The sequence below is a fragment of the Silene latifolia genome, chromosome X (genome assembly GCF_048544455.1).
Source record: "Silene latifolia isolate original U9 population chromosome X, ASM4854445v1, whole genome shotgun sequence".
NCBI lineage: Eukaryota > Viridiplantae > Streptophyta > Magnoliopsida > Caryophyllales > Caryophyllaceae > Silene > Silene latifolia.
This window is the reverse complement of record NC_133537.1, coordinates 329,352,248-329,374,053: the sequence shown is the minus strand read 5'-3', so window position 1 is coordinate 329,374,053 and position 21,806 is coordinate 329,352,248. Positions and strand designations below refer to the sequence as shown.

At 37.0% G+C, this 21,806-nt stretch overlaps 3 protein-coding genes across 4 annotated transcripts; 1 reads left to right on the top strand and 2 right to left on the bottom strand.

Moving 5' to 3' along the window:
* The first annotated feature begins 1,614 nt into the window (after positions 1-1,614).
* Positions 1,615-8,694, top strand: LOC141618505 (cyclic nucleotide-gated ion channel 1). Of its 2 annotated transcripts, none has more exons than XM_074435616.1 (8): positions 1,615-1,955; positions 3,407-3,547; positions 3,719-4,262; positions 4,980-5,192; positions 5,493-5,776; positions 6,295-6,406; positions 7,081-7,317; positions 7,713-8,694. In XM_074435616.1, the coding sequence occupies exons 2-8, from the start codon at positions 3,519-3,521 to the stop codon at positions 8,406-8,408; spliced, it is 2,115 nt and encodes a 704-aa protein (XP_074291717.1). In that variant the 5' UTR covers positions 1,615-1,955; positions 3,407-3,518; the 3' UTR covers positions 8,409-8,694. The 2 variants fall into 2 exon arrangements, with proteins under 2 accessions (XP_074291717.1, XP_074291718.1); XM_074435617.1 differs by having other exon boundaries at positions 1,777-1,986.
* A 550-nt stretch (positions 8,695-9,244) lies between these two features.
* LOC141618503 (pentatricopeptide repeat-containing protein ELI1, chloroplastic-like) lies at positions 9,245-12,367 on the bottom strand. Its single transcript, XM_074435614.1, has one exon. The coding sequence runs from the start codon at positions 12,186-12,188 to the stop codon at positions 9,438-9,440; it is 2,751 nt and encodes a 916-aa protein (XP_074291715.1). The 5' UTR covers positions 12,189-12,367; the 3' UTR covers positions 9,245-9,437.
* A 987-nt stretch (positions 12,368-13,354) lies between these two features.
* On the bottom strand, positions 13,355-16,086 carry LOC141620822 (putative RING-H2 finger protein ATL21A). The gene is made up of 2 exons (XM_074437590.1): positions 15,312-16,086; positions 13,355-13,782 (listed from the first exon to the last, which is right to left on the bottom strand). Exons 1-2 carry the CDS (start codon positions 16,084-16,086, stop codon positions 13,355-13,357), a joined length of 1,203 nt encoding a protein of 400 aa, XP_074293691.1.
* Positions 16,087-21,806: the final 5,720 nt, after the last annotated feature.

The window sequence follows — 21,806 nt, the reverse complement described above, 5'->3', positions numbered from 1 at the left end:
CAAGATTCGACATGCATGAAGTAATCTTGGAGTACTACGTTACTATGAAAATAGAAACGAAAATACATAAGTAGAAACATAAAATCTAAGGACTCGAAGTGAACGGATCTTGCGCGCAATTTTTAGGGATTGGCGGCTCGTTACACCTAGCCACAAATTTGGCCCGACCCAGGCACGATCAATCGTGCTTTCGGGCCGTGCCATGGCGACCCTCTTTTCCCACTCCCCACCGTGGCCCGCCCTTGGCCCGGGTAAAGTCGGGCCGGGCTCGTGCCGCCCGTTGTGCTTCAAGTATTTTTAATGGTTTTTTAATTATTTACCCCTAAAAGTGTCGTGCCCGTCGTGCCTGGGCACAGTTTTTTTTTGGAATTTTGGCGTCCCGACCTGCCTTATACCCGGTCGTGCCGGACCCGGGGGACCTTGTTTTCTTCACCGTGCCGTGCCCGTGCTGGACTCGTGCCGCCCGTCTTGACCCGTTGCGAAATGCCTTCTCTAAGTGTTTCCCAATGCACACCAAATAGAGGTTACAGGTCCCCTAATCACTACAAAAAATAAATTTAAATCCCCATCCGCTTATACAAGAATTTGTATTATTCTCATAATTATTGTAAAGTACTCGTATAAATTTCTCACTTAAAACCAAAAACCAACTTGCTTAAAACTAACTAAAACCCATTATTTTCATGATTATCTTATCTTAATAAATAGAAGAACATTTAACCCCTCCTCCTTCATCCACATCACCACATTCAACTTTTTTTTTTTAAAAAAAAAAAAAAAAAAAAAAAAAAAGTGGAACCCACCGCAAAGAATGTGGATTTATTTCTAAAAAAATCATTTTGTACGTAAATATTTACGCTTAGGTTTTATACGTAACTCAAGAATAGTTCCGTCTTAATTTTTACACAATAATAAATTACAATAACGACAATAATAATAAAGTACAATAATTTTTTTTATATTGAATTATACCGCAAGTGCTCAGATCTGTGCAACCAAAAACGCGGACTAATCTTAGTGTTAAACAATTAAGCCGATAAATTGATCAGAAAAATAATCTCACTTATTCAATTAATCACACAAAATTTCAATTTAACTACATAATGTGAAACAATTAAAAAAATTAATATTTGACAAACAACTATGATGAATTCCGTCCGAGCGATATCATATGATGGAGAAAGAAATCGCACATTAAAGAGAATATTAATTTGATCAAACTCATTCATCAAATTATTCTTTTAAATTAATAATTTAAACACCACATAAATTAATACACCACAGAAAATTCTTAAAAAAAATTATTAAAAAAAATAAAAGATTTGCTAAACAAGAATCTCATGGATAGTGTCACTTCTCACTTGCATATTGTGAGAGGGTACTATCCGATTTCAGCTTGTGACGGATAGTACCAATTTTCAATGAGAATTTGTGTATATGGAATTATATAACAAACTATAATTTTAGAATATAATTTTATGGAATTCCGCTTTTAATTTTTTGCAATTTAGTCAAACAGTATCTAAAACAAGTTTAATAAGCAATCCCGTGCAATTTTGCACGGGTTAAAACTAGTTGTACATTATTTATTATTATTATCACATTAGTAACCGTAATTAACATTAACATTATGATTTTATCAACCATTCTTGAAAAAAAGTTGTATTATTTTGAACTTTTATGTATGTGACTACTCTAAGTCTCTAAGAAAGTCTAGGAAATTTCCCTCTTCTTACATAAACCATACATACATCATATTTGCTGTACTTTAATTTTGAACCCACTCATAAAAATCTCATCTTTACATACTTGTTCCTGTGATTTTTGTACTAAAGGCAAGTCCTTTTGTTAGTTACCGTCAACAACAGTGAATAATCCCTTATCGCGGGTTTTTTTGGGAGTTGGGTATTGTGGTAACTGGCAGTGGTTGATTCTTCTAGTTACCGTCGACAACAGTGAGTAATCCCTTTGTCGCGGTTTTTTTTTGTAAGTTGGGTATTTGTGCTTATGAAAGTAGAGTATCAAAACTTTGTTGGGTTTTGAGTAATTTGAAGTTGCAAAAGTTTCCAATTTTTCTGGGTTTGTTGCAGTTTTATTCAATTTCTTGTTATTTTCATGTTTATAGTGATTGGAATTTTGTTTTGTGGGTACTACAAAGTTGCCATCTTTTGTGGATTCTTGAGTTTAATTCCTGTTTTTTGTGCATTAATTTAATTATTATATTTATAAATGTGATTTAGTGTTTAATTTTGGAATTTGGAAGTTACTAAATGCTTAACTTTTGATGGGAGTCTTTATTATTGCAATAGTGATTAATTAATGGAAGTTATAAATCGACGGATATATTCGTCTTAAACAAGAATTCATGCTACTTTATTGGGTTTGTGTTGTGTATATTGGTAGTGATGTTCTTTAAACAATAGTGTTTGATTGATTGTAAGTTACAAACATTCCAACTTTGTTCAGTTTGGTAGAAATTTGGTTTCAGTTTTTGTTTTTTGTGTATATTGGTAGTGATGTTCTTTAAACAATAGTATTTCCTGAATTTCAGTTACATTTGCTCCTATTTTGTTCTAAATTCAACTTAAAATCTTGACTCTTTCCTGCTTTAATTTCACATTTAATGATTATAACTGAACTTCATCCTTCAAACAGCAAGTCAATGGTCGTATCCGTACGACAAGGCATAGAAGCACGACGCTTCTATGCTTTAAACATTCTGTTGTACGGATACAACCGCTACATACAAATTTTTGTGTACTTCAAAAAGTTCAATTGGAGAAAGTGGAGAACTGTTGTTTCAGTGTTCTGTGATTGTGATGCAATAGATCTATGGTAGCTCTTATATTTTCTCCCTTACCTAACACCTCCTTCTTGTTATTATAGATTTATAGCTATTAATCTTGTCGGGGCATACAGTAATTTTAGCCAAATGTTAATCAGTTTCGTTTAAAATGAAGAGATCGGTCATATATTTTGTGTTATTTTGATGGCTTCTTGTTAATGTATGTATGCTGTTTCTTATTTTTCAGTTTATCCTGATATTTGCCACGGGGTTCGTTTCCTAATGACCTTTCCAGTCCGTGACTGGTGATTTATAGAAGAATAGTTTGTGCTTTATTATCAAAAGAATGCCTTTATCCATTTATTTTTGTGAGTGTGTATGTGGGCGGGGAGAGGGGTAAAGAGCTTGTGCGAGTTTTAAGGTGCTATAGCTTCTTGTCGGTGCAAGTTATTTGAAAACCCGAGACAGATTGTCTAATTTCAGGACTGATCATACTTCTATACCCGCATGTAGTTTTTGTCATTATCCATTTCATGCTGGTGTCATTTGTATTATGAGTTTATAATTCGTGGTTTTCCTTCACGTGCTCTGCAATCTGATGATACAGTTTGTATATTGTAGGCTTGCTTTTGTTCACTTGGTAAAGGAGTTGAAGAAAACAAGAAGTTGTACTTTATGAAATTGGTCAGTGTCATAAGGTTGATTCCAGATTATCGTGCTACAATCTGAGGAGATGAAATATAAACAAGAGAAGGTTGTCAGGTTAGTTGTATTCAACCTTTTAAAAGACAGTGAGAATTGATATAACGAGCACTTGATAAGATGGCTCTTAATGTGATTATAGGCACTTGTATGTCTGCCTGACATGTGTCTGTTGTTCCAAATTTCACACATTTACTTCATTACATAATTGGGTGTGGTTGTGTTACTCAGGTTTGAGGAGTGGGTTCCACAGAAAAATCGAGATGGACAGTATTACTACCAAGATGATGGTCAGCCTGGCAAGTTCAGGAGGTCCTTGAGCTCTTGTTATTATGGCTTCAAAGGAGGCATGGAATCTATTTCTGAAAGGCTAAAAAATATCGGGAAACATCTGAGTAGCAATTCTTCATGGTCTAAGAAGAAAGTCTTAGATCCACAAGGCCCGTTTCTACAGAAGTGGAATAAAATATTTATCATATCTTGTGTTATTGCAGTCTGGATAGATCCATTGTTCTTTTACATTCCAGTGGTTGACCACAAAAAAAAGTGTCTGGGGTTGGACCACAAGTTACAGGCCGCCGCTAGTGTTTTGCGCTCCTTCACTGATATATTTTACTTGCTTCATATCATTTTCCAGTTCAGAACTGGTTATATTGCCCCCTCTTCTCGGGTATTTGGCAGAGGTGTTTTGGTTGAAGATGCCAAAGAAATCGCTAAAAGATATTTATGCTCTTACTTCTTGATTGACATTCTTGCTGTACTTCCCTTACCACAGGTATGCAAGATCTTGCTTCCAGGTTACTACTAGCCTAAAACTGCACAGACATTCTTTAGGGTTTATATATTCTCTAATATACCTGAAATTGCCCATATGAGATCTTAGGCAAAAAAAGAAAACAATATGCACAACAGTGCATATTGGTATTGTGGGTTGTGGCACATGGGTTATGGTTTGGGTTTATTATCATTTTTATGTCCTTTCACTTTATGTTCTTTTGTTTGGATGAAAATCACGTGGGAGTAATGTGTGAGTTGCTATCCCATATCGGCAGATTGATTTAGGCGGAACATGGATATAAGTTCTAGTTTGCTAGTCCTGGTATTGTCAATTGATTTTAAGAAAAAAAACTTAATGGACTTATGGCCGTGGGGTGGTACTCTTCCTTGGTGGATCCCTAACAAATTATGCACTCACAATTGCAATGAAATACATATCCCATGGAGCGTAGATATATGTAATAACAATTGCGTTTAAGTTGCTGCTCAGATAGTCCTTTTTTTTTTGTTTATGTTTATGTTTTGTTAGAATGACAGAATCTGTTTTCTTATATGCACTATTCTGGTTGTTATTGGTTCATTGGGACCTTGTTGAAGGTCCCTAAATTTTCTGTCTTACTCGAGGTAGCGATATAAATAGACATGAGTGTATCTTAAAACATTATGATATCATTTGGATACTTTGTTCATTGTTGGAATATATGACTCTGTGCAGGTGGCAATCATAATTATAGTACCGAAATTAAAAGGCTCTAAATCTTTGAATACAAAAAACCTGCTGAAGTTTCTGGTGCTCTTCCAGTATATTCCAAGGATTCTTCGAGTTTTCCCATTGTACAAAGAAGTTACAAGATCTACAGGCATCTTGACTGAAACTGCTTGGGCTGGAGCTTTCTTTAACCTATTGCTTTACATGCTTGCAAGCCATGTGAGTACTATTAAGCTGTTGAAAAGTTGAAACCCCCATGTGAGATAACCTATTTATTTCGAAACTTCACCCTTTCTGCTTGTTGACACTACACTCCTTCGAACATGACACTTCATTATAGGCCAAACACTACAACACGCACCCGTGTCCGACACTTGGAGCCAATTTTCACGCTACATGTTAGTTAAACAATTATGTTTTAGCGATAGTCTGATATTCCTATGTCGACGCTATTGATGGATTTGTTTCAAGTTATTACTTAAAAATTATAATCCTTAAATTTCTCTTATTTTTTATTAGGTAGCTGGAGCATTTTGGTATCTATTTTCTATAGAGAGGGAAACTCAATGCTGGAATCATGCTTGTAAAAAAATTTCATGCACTATTGGCACTTTATACTGTGACATGAACCCTGGAGATAACACTCGCTTGGATGATTTTTGCCCTATTAACTTTGATGGTGATGGTCCACCCCCCTTTGATTTTGGGATGTTCCTTAAAGCTCTCACGTCCGGCATAGTAGACACAACAGATTTTCCGAAGAAATTTCTATTCTGTTTTTGGTGGGGGCTGCAAAATTTAAGGTTAGCAACATCGATCCCCGTTCACTTTCGTTATACCTCCTCGATGATCTTGCTATACAGTTGGAATTTACCATGTTTCTTTAGGTTTCTCTTCTCCGTTCCTTTTATCCGGACATTTTGTCATTTGACTTCATGCTTGACTTCTGTTAGGAAGTTTCTCTTTGTTTCTTATGTTAATAATGTGTGGTGTCGACGAGCATTTGAGATATTTGAATGCTTGTTGTTGGAGCTCCTTCCTTCTAGAAGTTATGTTTAAGTACACATTGAGAATAAACTTCAATTGTTCTAAAGAAAAGGTAAAATTACGAATGGTTGCTATGATGGAAACGATCCCCATTTTATGCTATGTGACTGGTGAATTTAGAAGCATTAGTTGTTCGATAGTAATATGTGGAACCTTCAAATTCTGTACGTCTACTGACTGATTTATATTTTTGAGTGCTTTGCTGTTTGTATAGCTGTTTTCTTGTTCCCTTTTGTGTAGCTGTGTTGTTTATAAGATTTTTTTCGACGTGCAGTTCACTTGGTCAAAACCTCCAAACAAGTACATATGTCTGGGAAAACTGCTTTGCCATTTTAATTGCCGTTGCTGGTTTGGTGCTGTTTGCCTTTCTTATAGGCAATATGCAGGTGAGTTGAACTGTTTTATTTTCCCATCTTTTATAGATGAACCAATTTTCTTCATGCATTTTAGGAGTATCTAGGTAAAGTTTATTTACGTCCTAATTCCATAAATGAGAATGGTGAGCGCGTTTTGGCTTTTGAAATTTGGGTTTTAGGGGCGTTAAAACAATAAGTGATTATAACTCTAGATCCTCTTGATAACAATGCTGCAAGGGGATTCTATATATACAGAGAGAAAGAGAGGTGGGACACGTTAGGGTGAGGCGCCAAAGTATCAAATTTGGCATTAAAATAGAAGGAAACGCCAATGTAGAGTTTTTGTGAACTGAGGATCGAGTCTCTACAGTCTAGACTCTAGACTCAAGGTTGGGAATTGGTAAAGGGGAGCTCTAAGCCTTTAACCACTTGGTATCATGAATCTCGCGAAGGGAGTTGATTGCTTAAAAACAAGCTACTACAAAAAAAGGGGTCATAATGTCGAATTGAGTTAATTGACCTAGAGATTCTGTTTTTTACCCAAATTAGCGGCTTTTAGAAAAATTATGTGTATGCTGTCTTCAAATAGGCTTTATGAAAGTGGTATTGGTTTTAAAAAATCCCTTTGGGTGGTTGTTAATTAAGTACTTATGTCTTCAGACTTTATTTCCTTAATTTTTTGATCTAACCTAATGGGTTCACAGACATACTTGCAATCGATAACAACACGTTTAGAGGAGATGAGAGTGAAAAAAAGAGATGCAGAGCAGTGGATGTCCCACCGTCTTCTCCCAGATCATTTGAGGGAGAGGATAAGGCGGTATGATCAATACAAGTGGCAGGAAACTAGAGGTGTAGATGAAGAGAGTTTGCTCCATAACCTTCCCAAGGATTTGAGGAGAGATATCAAGCGTCATCTTTGCTTGGATCTCGTTACCAGGGTGAGTTTTTTTTACCATACGTCTTTTTTAGTGATAATGTTCTACGAGTTTTTGTTATGTATTTCTTCCTTCGATTCTCTGATTTCTTACCACTTTCCAAATTTTGTGAATGGCTTCGGAAAAGTCGCAACAATTCAGAGAATTGGTTTATCTACTTTTTTCCATTTCGAATCTAAATGGAGTCAAAGATTTGAAATTCTTTGGGATTGTAATATGTTGGAAGAAGGCAAATGATTCACTAAGTGTTTGCTTTTCTTTTAATATAAATAGTTGTCATTTGATATATGATTCAGCCTCACCGTAGCAATGGGGGTGGTGTTGTTTTTCGTTATATACTTATGCTCCTTTTACGTTCTCACTTACGGGTCTGATGTGATTTTTTGTTCTTTCAAAAGGTCCCTATGTTTGAGAAAATGGATGACCAGCTACTGGATGCAATGTGCGACCGTCTCAAACCAGTACTGTACACAAAAGATAGCAACATCATTCGGGAAGGAGACCCAGTAGATGCCATGGTATTTGTGATGCGTGGCACGCTGCTTACAATGACCACAAATGGCGGGAGGACGGGTTTCTTTAACTCCGAATATTTGAAGGCAGGGGACTTTTGTGGCGAAGAACTCCTCACTTGGGCTTTGGATCCACATCCTTCAGCCAACCTCCCTCTCTCAACTCGAACCGTCCAAACTCTCACGAAAATCGAGGCTTTTGCCCTAATGGCCGATGACCTAAAATTCGTCGCCTCTCAATTCCGGCGTTTGCACAGTAAGCAACTACGGCACACATTCAGGTTTTACTCTCAGCAATGGCGGACTTGGGCAGCATGCTTTATACAGGCAGCTTGGAGGCGGTACCATAGGAAGAAGACGGAACTAGCCCTTCAAGAGGAGGAGGATCGCTTACAAGACGCTCTGGTCAGGGAAAGCGGGAGTTCCCCAAGTCTGGGTGCCACCATCTATGCCTCAAGATTTGCTGGTAATATGCTTCGTGCTTTACGGAAGAATGGGGCCCGAAAAGTGAGGTTGCCTGAGCGAATATCGCCCATGCTACTTCAGAAGCCGACAGAGCCCGATTTTTCAGTGGAAGATTAGGAAAGGGAAGTTGATGTGTATGGTAGTATGTAGTCTAATGTTGATTATTGATTTTCTCTTGTTTTTTTGATTAGTGATTTATTGTTTAATGTAAAAATGTGTGTTTATGATGTTAGTAGCACTTTGTATCCAAGCTAACACATGGTTTTTGCCAGATCTGTAAAATGTACTCAACAGTCAGCATTGTATATCTTGTATTTGATCATTGTTAGTGTACACATGATAGAAAAAAAAATTCTGAAATGTTGCTTTCATTTGTTGATCATGGATACATGAGACTGTTGAACATTGTCTGTCGGTTAGCTTAGCCGATAAAGGCATGGTGAGTGATATTCATGACCTGGGTTTAAACTCTGTCAACATAATTGTCCTTGCGAAGCCTTTACACAAAAAAAAAAGGGATATTCTACATGGTACCCCTATGTTTTTTCATTTTCTACAGTACCCCTCTTTTTCCACTTAAAAACTTTGACGGCTTATAATTCGTGGTATGTTCAGAACGCGACGATTCTTTTTTCCAAATTGATCACCTTTACCAGATTTCGATTTGGAAAAAAAATATTGCCACTCTCGAAATTTGTTGCTAGAGCTACTGTTTGTCAAACGTATTTATCAAAATAAACTTTGACCGGCAATATCTCATGGCAACGAAATCATAAAGTAAGGATTTTTTTTTTTTTTTTTCAAATTGATCGTTTCGACAAGATCTTTACTTTGAAAAAAAAATTGTCCGTTTCAAGTTCGTGGCTAAGTATTATAGACCGTCAAAGATTTCCAGCTAAAAAAAGGGGTACCGCGTAAAATATGAAAAAAATATAGGGGTACCATATAAAATATCCCAAAAAAATGTTAAAACATTGATTAGCTATGCCATTATGAGAACCAAGCAACATAATGTAAGCTCCTTCGAATTCTTCAATAACACAAATGTAAATGGGAACAAGATTAATACATTAACCATAATTTTGTACAAATTGTAAAATCTGTAAATCAAGAAGTTTTAGCTTCTTTCCATGGCAATGTCATGATTCACCAGTAATCGCCACATGAACACACGCCAGCACGGAAATGATGGAATCTTTTTCTATCTCGAATAACAATCTTCCTTTCTGTGACCTTGGACATGAACTTCATGAAAGTATGGCAATCACCACAAATACGAAGGTTCTTCATAATTAGAATCGGGGACTTATCCGGTGTCCTCAAAATTCCAAAGGCAAGAGCAAGTTTCTCACTATGGACCAGGAGTTGGTTCTCTTTTTGCTCCTCTTCGATATCATGGTGAACAAAATCGGTGTCAGGAACATAACCCGTCATCTTCAAACATCTGTAGTACGTTTTCAACAATTCGAGAACATCTTCCATTCGATCATGAGCCTTATCAGCTGTGTGGAAAGTATAGAGCTTGTTACTTATGTGAATCCAACTGATTGCAGGCTCTTTCGTCAGTCGGTTAGCTTTCATTAGCTCCCTTGTTTCTTCTACTTTATCCCATCTGCCTTGAGAAGCATACAGATTCGACAACAACACACACGTTCCAGAATTATATGCACCCATCTCATGAAGCCTACTAGCAACTCGCTCAGCAACCTCCATGTTGCGATGGATTCTACACGCACCAAGAAGCGCCTCCCAAATTACACAATCGGGTTTTACAGGCATGCTTTCAATTAATGCTTCGGCTTCATATAGTTTACCAGTTCGACCAAGAAGGTCAACTACGCAAGTATAGTGGTATATCAGTGGTTTTAAACTGTAATCTTCGAGCATGGATTTCAAATAAGCCCGTCCTTGTTCCACTAAGCCAGCTCGACTACAAGCACATAAAACACCCAGAAAACTCATTTCATCAGGCAAAAGACCGTCACCTTCCATCCTTTTAAAAATATCAACAGCCTCTTTGCCAAGTCCATTGTGTGCACAACCTGCCAAGACAGCGTTCCAGGAGACGATGTCTCTTTCAACCATGTCTTCAAAGACTGCAAATCCCCCATTAGTTCCGAATTTGAAATACATTGTAATTAGAGCATTATTTACAAATAAATTTGAGTCTAGTCCAAGCTTTTGGAGCAATGAATGAATTTGCTCCCCAAGCTTAGGAGCACCAACGGTCCCAGACGCACTTAATAGGCTTGTTAGGGTTAACTCATTAGGCATCAACCCTTTAAACAACATGTCCCTGAAAATTTGCAGGGCAATGTTAATCTGACCATCTTGAACGTAAGCAGATAGTAAAGCAGTCCATGACACGACATCACGATCAGGCATTTTCTCAAAGGTATCACGGGCTTTCTCCAGTAGGTTATTGTGTACAAGACCACTGAGCAGAGAATTCCATGAAACAGTGTCCTTTATTCCCATGGTACTGAAAACTTGAGAAACATCTTCTATGTTCTTACACTTGGAATACATAGATATTAGTGCAGTTCCAACGTAAGAGTTATACTGACTTCGTCTTTTGATCACCAAGGCATGTATTTGCTTACCCATCTCAATAGCTCCAAGGTTAGCGCAGGCAAATAGCGAGCTAGTGATGCAAGAATGGGTAGGAAAGTTTCCGACCCTATGGAGCTCGGTAAACATATTCAAAGCTTCTTCACATAGTCCATTCTGGGCAAGTCCCGAAATCATGGCAGCCCAAGACGTTGAATTTCTGATGCGCATGCGATGAAATACATCTTTTGCATTATCAAGCATTCCATTTTGGGAATATCCGGCAATCATAGCATTCCAAGTTACTATATTTGGAAATTTAATCAGTTTGAATAAATCCTCTGCCTCCCGGATTCTACCATTCTGAGCATAGGCAGTCATCATAGCTGTTTGCGTATCCACAGTCTGCTCCGGAATCCTTTTATAGACGGTAATAGCATCTTCCAATCTCCCACACTGAGAAAATGTAGCAATCATCGTTGTGCAGGAGTATTCGTTCCTGAAAGACATTCCATTGAAGAAGACAATTGCTAAATCTAACCTCCCGCTTTTCGCATAGGCATTTAAAATTGCAGTTCCAACAATCACGTCCGCCTCATACCCAGATTTCAGCACAACACTACGCAAACAATCAACTAATCCCAAATTCATAAAACCTTTCAAAGCTGACAAAACAACGACAAACATAGGTTGGTCCGGCATCACACCACTCCAATGCATCCTCCCAAATACATTCCAAACTTCTGCAAACCAACCAATCTCATTATACCCGGACATCATAACCATCCAAGAAACCGCATTTCTTTCCGGCATTTGCTCAAAGAGCTCCCTTGCCTCCCTCATTAACTCCCTATGACAATACCCGGTAATCATAGCATTCCAAGACGAAGTATTCCTCTCAGGCATCACATCAAACAATCTCCTAGCAGAAACCAACTCTCCGCCTTTCGCATACGCAGTAATCATAGCATTCCAAGAAATCACATTCCTTTCCGGCATATAATCAAACAATCTCCTAGCATCCTCAATTCGACCTGCTTTCGCATACCCGGTTAACATTGCAGTCCAAGATCGCACATTTCCATCAGGAAATGCATTAATAAGTGACTGTTTATCAACTATACCATTGTTTTGGGAATACCCAGAAATCATATTGCCACAGGTCACAGAATCTCTTTGAGACATTTCGTCGAACACTTTCCGGGCATTGTCGTTTCGGTGAGATTTGCTCGAATCTCTGATTCTTCCATTGGGTATGCATATAGTGGAAGTAAGAGGAGCATTTTCTACGAATTGTGCAATTTGAGTTGCAAAAGTGCGCAACGGAAACAAAAGACGGCGATTCATCGGCAGACTTCCGCATTTCTTAACTGATCATAGCAAGAAAGAGCGGGAAGCTTTATGTTTTGGTGGTACAAGTATACAAATACAACTACTAAATACGGAGTAGTAAATGCTCCGATATACAGACCTAACAAACGGATCAAGCCGTGTTGGGCTCGGGTTCGTATTTGTATCCGTGTTAACTTTAAATAAGATATCTTTCTTCTTTTGCCAAAAAAAAAAAAAAAAAAAGATCTCTTTCTCAACCCCAACCCCAACCCGAACCAACCATTTAATTTTTTTTTACAATCAAATTCGCACTGTTTAACCCATTTAATTTTAGCAGTACCGGTTTACCACATTTAGAGTTGGCCATCAGTCCGGCCCGACCCGACGCTGTCCCATTATTTTAGGCAATTTTGCCCGACCCGACCTGCCATTTTAGAAAAAAATAGTAAGGCCCGCTAACCCGACCCGCCTAAAACAGGACACGGGCCTAACATAGGTTATACTCCGTATCTCCCACAATCCGGCCCAAACCGTCACACTCACGGGCTTGGTTAGGGCCCGACCAGAAGAGCCCGGCCCGAGAACACCTCTAACCACATTTAACTCATCAGCCCAACTAAGCTTTCTATTCCTGTTAACCTAAAAATTATAAATGTTACTCCCTCTCGGTTATCTGTTTACCTATTTCATTTTAGGGTGTTTCAGTTAATTACTTTATATTTAGGGAATATCTTTGATGAACAAATTTGGGTTTCACGGGCCAAGCTGGATGGGTTATAAAAAATGAAGTCCGAGCCTGATCCGAGAATCGGGCTGGCTGGGCTATGGGTAGGCTGACGAGGCTAGCCAAACGTTGGCCAGAGAGCCGGGTTGGGCTGGCCTGCACCATTATCCACCTCTCGATAGGAGATATCATTTTACGAGGGTTACATTGATATCCAATTTTGGCGGGTAAAAAGGTTAATGACTTACCGAATACTCCCTCCTTTCACGTCATTTTCATATATTTATTTAAAACTTTCATCCCATTATTAAATTATTTACAAATTGCCAATACAGTCTTTGCACCCAAATACAAGAAGTGCCAAAAATTTATGAACCATTCTACCTAAGAGTATATAATAATAATCACAAATTCTTGTACAAAATCGTCTTACACAGATCATTGTCGATCTTGATCATTAAGTAATTCCAGAATTATTAGGCGGAGTATTCCGGCAAACAGGACAAGATGCATTCAATTCAAGCCATTCATCAACACATTCTGCATGGAAACAATGTCCACAATGTGGTAAAGTTCTAAGAGTTTCCTTAGCCAAATACTCTCCCAAACAAATAGGGCAAATCTTATCATCTGCCTTTGGTAGACGCCGACTCTCGCCTAAGACAACTTTTGGATACGACTCAATTGTCGACCTGTCGAGACCATTCACGACGACTGTGTGCGGTTGTTGAGTTGTTGGTGTTGCAAGAGCTATGTTTATTAAGTTAAGTCTTCTTCTTCTGGAGCAAATCGCTCGAATTGTGAGGTATGTAATGCAACATGTGAAGAATACGAATGGTGCTGTAAATGCCAAAGCGATCGCCACTAGTGTTTTCTTTCGTAATCCTGAGAAAAAATGACAACAAACTTTATTTGCACAGGATTTTTAAAAATTATCAATTTAATGCTTCTAAGTTCTAAATGAGCCATTTTTTAACATAATTATTAGACAGTCTTACACAATAATTACTCATGAACACAAATGTTAACAATTTATGACCGCTGTTGTCATCTTGTGTTTTTTTGATATTGACCAGGAGTATCCCCTACCGACAGCCGGGACAATCTTCTTCGGGATACTGAAGGCAATTTAATGGGTTGACCCCTCTCAAGTTTGACTTTTTCATTCGTAATAGTCAGAATTCGAACCCCTGAAGACTTGTTTAAGAGATGAAAGACCTAACTGGTGGTCAGAGGCGAAGCATAGGCATGGCCGGCCGGGCCGCGGCCCCGGCGGACTTTTTGAAAAATATTTATACATAAAGATAAATTAGAATTGAAAAAAAAATTGTCCTAAATCTTCTCCATATCTTCTTTGTTGCATATCAAGGAAAGAAATGGTTAAATTTGTAAACAAAATAATTGCAAAATAACTACCATAATTAAAAAAATGATATTCTTAAAATATGTAAGCACTTGAGACATAAATTTGTGTCATAGTAAAAACCAGAGAATCACAATAAACAAAAAAAACGTATACTCTTCTTTGTTGATTTGCTCATTTGGGATAGAAACTTCGGACTTTAGAGATCAAATAGAGGTAATTTCTTGTTTAATCTATTTTCCCTTTTAGATTAGTAAAATTAGAACTCTTTTATTGATTGCTAAGTCATCGTTAAAGGACCATTAAAAAATAAACAACGAGGGAGGTTGGGATAATAAGAATTTTAATTGCATAAAAATGGAGAAGCAGTAGTGAGGATGTGCTTTTTTGTTGATGAGATTACTAGTAGGTTAAGTGGTTAGCTTTGTCGTTGCCGAAATAGATAGAAGTGAAAGAGGCGGACTTTGGGTTTGGTTAAGTAGAGGGTTTCAGACTGTTTTGCTTGTGACGATCACGAGCTTGTGACATCTCATAGTCCCTTTTTCACTTGCCCTTCCACCAACTCGCCCACTTGCGCGCCTCTTGATGTAAAGTTAATATGATGTTTTACGTGAACCTAAAAATATTTCGGCCCAGGCTAAAATTTAGTCCGAGCTTCGTCCCTGCTGGTGGTGTCATCTTGTGTAGTATAGGTAATATCAAGGGCTAGGGAATTCCGAGTTGGTTATAATTTTTGACAAAATGGGCAACTGGTAATTACTCCCTCTGTTCCAGTGATATGTTTACACTTACTTTATTTGTGAGAGGGAAATAAATGAAATGTAAGCATATAACTGGAACGAAGGGAGTACTAAATAGGGGTGATAAGGAGCCGAACCGAACATGAGCTTGGCCTTACTCAACTTGTGCTTATGAAACAAAACTCGAGTCTGAGCAGATTTTGAGCTCACCCGAGCTTGAATTCGAATTGAACTGGATGATATACACAAAATATAATAAAATAGAAATGGTTAAAATCATAGAATAAATAAAACAAGAAAATATTAATTACCATTGTGCGGAATATTAAAGCAGCCGACGTCCAAGCTAGAATAGCTCTTGAAACCACATCGCCCACCTTTCATGTAACACTCCCCACATTCGGGTCCGGCCCAAGAGAGTCGGATACCCGTACCAAGATCCAAAGATTGTACCTTATCCGACTGCGACCAGGTAGGAATTTGGATAGTACCCAAATAACTACACCTACTAGAGGTAGCATTGATAGTTATAACCTCAACCGGACTAGCAACAACGTCGTATCGTAAATTACTTAAACAACGTACCGGTGTTACGTTACCTAAAGTCTTGGTATAACCAATTGAACAATTATATATCCAATATAATTGATGCAATTCTTGGACAAGATTAAACGGAGAATTATCAAAATTCGATAAATTAAATGAAAGAAGTGTTTTAGGAAGACAATTATTCGGATCATTTAGCCATATTTCTTGATTGACGTAGTCTATAGCTTGAACAGCGAACACCCCTGAATTTGGAAGGTCAATTAGTAGCTTATAAGATGAATCACATAACAAATCAAAACCCGAGTACCCGCAAAACATTGGGAGGGACTCGTTTCGGAGTTGGAACGGGAATTGTACGTATCGGCTAATTGGGTCGTCGTAGCTGCACACTTGTACGGGGCAATCGACTGTGTCTGTGTCCCTGTACGTGTTCGTATTCGTGTTCGTGTTTGTGTTCGTGTACGTGTCGAGACATTTTACAAAGGCTAATAATGAGAGTATGAGGTGGGAAAGTATGAAATTCTTGAGGATTTGCATTTGTGAAATTGAAAATGGGATTATTATGTGTTAATAACATGATCGTTCTTGTGTTAATATTTGATCAAGAATGTTGACTTTTTTTTTTTGGGTTGGTAATTTGGTATTATATCATTTTGGTGTACGTATTAGTACTTAAAATTAGCCATGTTGGCTGACGTGCAATGAACATCCTATAGCTTCTGTTTTTTAGAAGCTAAGTCAACTAATTGGATGATTATGAATTAATAAATATTGTGTCTATGTCAATAAAAACTAAAGAATTAAGGATATATTTTCTTATGATCACAATTTAGAGAAGAAATACAAAAATCAAACTAGGAAGCAAACAAATTTCATAAGTTTCATTATCTTTTTAACATTTTCAATTTTTAGTGAGTATGAGTCGTATGACCCCTCATAAAAGTAACTTATTTGATCAAAATTTCAGCTTACTAGTTTTTTTAGATGTTTGGTAATTAGCATTTCAATTAGCTAAAATGATTTAAAGTATCTGGAAAAAAATCCGTCCAAATAGTGTTTTTTTTTTTTTTTGCTTTTTCTTTTTAAAGGTAGCTTATCATATTGTTCTACTTCTTCCATTTATTAGTTAACATATAATAATAATAATAACAATAATTAACATATCATTTTCTGTCATTTTACTAATTATCAGCTATTCTATATTTTTTCAGCTAATTTTATCAAATGCTTTCAAAATACCGTTTATTTTCAACTACTCAACTATTTTTTCAGTCAATTTATAGAGTTGGACTAGGGGCTGGATTGCTGCATGGTGAACAAAGCCCCAAACTAGTTCATAAATGTAGAGATTTAGTAGGTCTAATATATCTTACTTCCTTCATTCCAGTCATTTATTTACTTTTTGTATTGGCACAAAGACTAAAAAAAGAAGGGCATGCCAATTATTAGATGACAAGTGAACCAAATTGAGTGTGGAGATCAAGTTGTCTATTAAAGATATTTTTAAAAGAGAAAGATAAATAATTGACTGAGACACTTAAAATGGAATAGCTAAACAAATAATCGAAACAAAGAGAGTACCATGTAAGCCCAACATATCAATCAAGATCAATATACTACCATGAAAGCCCAATACAAGGAATTCAAATCACTTGGCCCAAACTCCCTTTTAAGAAGGAGAGGTGGACTAGGGACTGGATTAAGGGGATCAAGTGACCTTGTTTGGCCACTTTTGGAACAAAATACAAATTCTATAAGAATCCGATTGATTTTCGAATTTTCGTAATTTTTGATGTTATTCGCGTTTATGAACTCATTGAACATGTTAATCGAGTTGTTTTCGAAGCTAGGATTTTGTAGAGGATCACACTAGTCGATTTAGGCACATTGTTGCTTGTCTATATTTAGTTCTCATTTAGGATGGATTGAGTTTGATCCGAACTATTTTCATCTTTGAACTTCAACTAGAGGTCGCTTCGTTCAAAGCTTCTAGTTAATATGTAACATAGGAAATCTATTTCTCATTAACTTAGTATATGTGTATTTTTGGTAAATGTTGAGGTCTCTTTCCATATGTGTGTGAGGGGCATTGTCCCACCTCGGTAGAATAATAGTGAAAAGACTAGCTTATAAGTTAGTGGGCTACTCCTCCTATCGCCAATTGGTTTTAGGATGGAACCTCACTTGCATATGAGTCGGTCTCATGCACCTACTTCTATAAGCCCGCTGCGGAGGACTCAACAGTAAATTTATTGAACGTTGAAATTTCAATATGCTCGAAAGAACTCGAAAAAAACAGATATGGTTACAATAGTAGCCCATAGGACACGACAACATTGACTCGATCAATAGTAGCCCATAGGACACGACAACATTGACTCGATCGAAACTAAGAATTGAGATTTGATCATATTTTTCAACATTAGTACAACAATAATCTCTTCAAATATAAATGTATATGATCTAAATACTACTCATCTCTAGACCCTAGCTACTACCTCAACTATAGATGTACTTAACATCTATTCTCTCTACCTCAATTGTTTCTTTACGTTTGATTAAAAAAACTACTCACAAAAATCAAACGGTACAAAATAAAACTAAAGGCAAAAGTAGGTGGTTGACCTGGTATTACATGGTTTGGAAGCTATCACGTATATTCGGAGTTTGATTTCGAGCCTGTCACCCCTTAAGAGGGTAGTTGATCTGGTATACATGGTTTGCAGGCTACCACATGTACTCGGAGGCTCCCAGTGCAAGCGGGCCAAAAGTAGCGACTGCGAGTTTCCTCGTCATCCAAAAAAATACGAGGCACAAGCAATTGCTATGGAATTGGTGGAAGAACTCTGCAAATGGGGCAAGACCCATTTGATAGAAGCCATTGATCAATACAATCAGAATGAAATCTATGTAAACATTGAGGCAATATCTTCAATTTTTCAACAGGATGATATTCAGACAAGCAAATAGAACAAGTATTCTCATCCTTCTTGATCATCCTCCCACTTTCTCCTATTACTATAGTTGGTAACGAATCGATTGTTTGCTGGTCGAGACCGGGTACCGGATGGGGCGGTGGCCCGGTGGGTCTCACCGTGTCGATGTCGAAGACTATGGTGGTTAATTGACTTATATCATTTCTTCTTGTACATGTACAGCAACAATAACACATGAATGCAGCAACCAAGATAAATAAAGGGATGAGATAAATTAGCATGGTTTTTGATTTTGTGATTTTGGAGAATATAGCAAAATAAAAATTGAATAAAATTGTGTATCTGTCTAATAAGTAGATAGGTATAGTGTAATACATTGATCTTAATTATTATGTATTCAAGTCAACAACCACATTACCTTGTGGATCTTTATAATCTTCCAACTAACTATGGCAAATTAACGTAGATGTCAGCTAATTTAGCTGAGTCATAAAAGTTAGATATTTATGATCTGGGTTCAAACTCCGTCAACAATATATCTACCTTGTGGCTCCTTACACACAAAAAAAATGAAAAAGAAAACGATATGACAAGTTAACGGCTTAAATGGACTCATCTTAATTATTTCCGTGTTACATCATTAAATTTTGCCTTAGATGATTTTGGAAAGTAATTTATCACTAGACCGTCCAAAATTAGCTACTTAATAAGTTTAATTTCACGAATGTTCATTTGGTCACTTATTTATCTGTTGTAAGAAATATTTTAGTTAAATATAAACAAATAATTAAGACGAAGGATAATATAAAATCCATAACTCATTTTCTTTCTAAAGAGTAAAGAGTATATATCAATGTAAAGAGCAAATGTGTCTTGACTTGTAGAAGAAGACAAAGTAATAGCCTTCGGTGATATAAATGCATTTTGTTTACGTTTGAATTTAAATTGCAACTTGGCAACTTGATCATCACTGTGTTTGATCAGCTGTCAAATTGAATTGTTATCCTTCAAAGAGTTGACATTGACCGATGATATAATCACAAATTAACAATACACATTTTCTTTTTCCTTTTCATTTGTAACGCGTCACGACCTTATGATTTTCATAATCGATTTAAATAATGGGAAAAAGAAAAGGTATTTATAAAATGTCATAAGTACCTTTTCGTCACAAACATCAAACCACTAAATGACTACAACTCTTGATTCTGATACTTTTAACACTCGAGGAGCCACGGTACAGAAAAAAATAACTTGTTTGATACAGAGTATAAATCATCATTTACAACCGTGAATGAAATCGAATTTACAAACAAGACGAAACAAAAAACCAATAAATCAAACATTATCAGGAGCTAAAGAAGGAGGTTGAACCCTACAAACAGGACAAGTAGCATTTCTAGAGAGCCATTCATCTAAGCAATCAGCATGGAATCTATGCAAACATTCCGGCAGAATCTTAAGAGTATCTTTAGTAAGATACTCCGTTAAACATATAGGACACGTGTTATCGTCGTGTTGGAGCATTCTTCCGCTTTCTCCAATCACAACCCTTGGATATGAGTCTATGATTTCCTTGGCTAGTCCCTTAGGCTCATCCGGGGCTTGGACTGTTGCGGATGGATTCGGGGCTTGACCAATCATCATCCTCGAGACGGCGAGTACCATGTCTGATTGGCTTGGACGGCATTTCCAGCACCATAAGACTAGGAATGCAACGGCTGCCACTACCGCGATTGGGATGTATATATCAACCATGTTTTGTTATTGTTGTGAATTTGGTTTGGCTTTTTAGTAAGAGAAGTTCATGTATGCAATAATACATTATTATACATGTTTTGTAAGTTGTTGGTTGAATTAGTATGGTTTAGTAGAGTAGTAGAGAAATTATTCTTGGCAAATTCTTGTTTAATACGGGTGTATCCGTTTTAAGCTTAAGAAGACCGGTTAAGTTGTGTGAATAAGACAAAAACAGAATGTATAGGAAAAAGTAAATGATTTGTGTTATATGCTCAGATGAGATGGTATTTAATCCGTTTTAATGTCATAAATAATAATATCTTAAGGGAGACTAATTGTTCATTGTTATGGAAGAGTCAATGTTTGGAGGTTTAAACATTTTTATTTTTTATTCATATCATAGGATATTCTCTAAAGTATTCTAAATTGTACATTTCTTAGCAATTTCTCAAAATACCATTTCTTTCACGATATAAGCAAATAGTTACGCTCCAATGGGACGGTTTTAAATATGAGACCGAGCCGGCTATGTTCTTTTTGGCTGATAAGAGTCGAGCTAAGTTAAACTGAACTCAATACAGCTAAGTTGAACTGAATTAATGGAGCTGAAGTAAGAGAATTTGTGAATAGACGAGTTAAACTGAGCTAAACTGAAATAAATAGAGCTAAGCTTAGACCCGACAAAATTGACCCGACACTCGAATTCAAGACCCGAACTCGAATAGCCTGACTCGAATGTTTATTGTTGCAAACTGATTATTATCCACAAATAACTTGATAATAGCTGACACGAAATGACCCGAACCCAAAGCTCACAAAACCGAAATGGCTTGGCCCGAAATTAACCCGATCCAATTAATCTGTTTGACCGATCTAATCGAGCTAAATTAAAATGAGCTGAAATTAAGCTATAAAGAACCAGAAACAGGGCCTCAACTGCCCTCAAGAGTCTCAAACACAGAGTATTCACTATCTTTCATAACATGTTTGACTATTGAGTATAGAGTATGATTTATACGATTGCAGTGGTGTGCAAGATAATGCTTCCAATAACATTAGGGCTGTAAATGAACTGAGCCTGCTCAATAAGCCATCGGGATTGGCTCGATCAAAGCTCGGCTCGAGATCGGTCAAACTGAGCTCGAGCTCGGGCTCGAACTAAGCTGAGCCCAAACCGAGCCGAGCTTGAGCACACTAAGGCTCGGCTCGGGAGCTCGTTATTTTTAAAATTACTTAATGTTTTTCAATATATTTACTTAAATTGTATCAATTTTAAAATAAATAAATTAAAATATTAGTTTATAAGATAAAATTACATAATAACTGTTATTATAAGCTAACAAAAAAATAATATTCTCGTTTAAATTTGAAATTTCAAATAAAAAATTACTTTATAATTAAAATAATGTTCAAAAAAATAGAACGCAAACAAAGCTCGGGCTCGGGTTCGGGCTCGTAAAATATTATATGAGCCGATCCCGAGTCTTGATTTCAAGAGCTCGGGTTCGGGCTCGAACTCGACTTTTACAATATGAGCCGAGCTCGATCATAGGTAAGCTCGAGCTCGGCTCGGCTCGTTTA

Coding starts and splice junctions, on each gene's coding strand:
- LOC141618505 (XM_074435616.1), top strand. CDS start 3,519: ATGAAATATAAACAAGAGAAGGTTGTCAG. Junction 3,548..3,718: donor AAACAAGAGAAGGTTGTCAG/GTTAGTTGTATT, acceptor TGTGTTACTCAG/GTTTGAGGAGTGGGTTCCAC. Junction 6,407..7,080: donor TTCTTATAGGCAATATGCAG/GTGAGTTGAACT, acceptor ATGGGTTCACAG/ACATACTTGCAATCGATAAC.
- LOC141618503 (XM_074435614.1), bottom strand. CDS start 12,188: ATGAATCGCCGTCTTTTGTTTCCGTTGCGCACTTTTGCAACTCAAATT.
- LOC141620822 (XM_074437590.1), bottom strand. CDS start 16,086: ATGCAAATCCTCAAGAATTTCATACTTTCCCACCTCATACTCTCATTA. Junction 13,783..15,311: donor CTTTAATATTCCGCACAATG/GTAATTAATATT, acceptor ATTTTTTCTCAG/GATTACGAAAGAAAACACTA.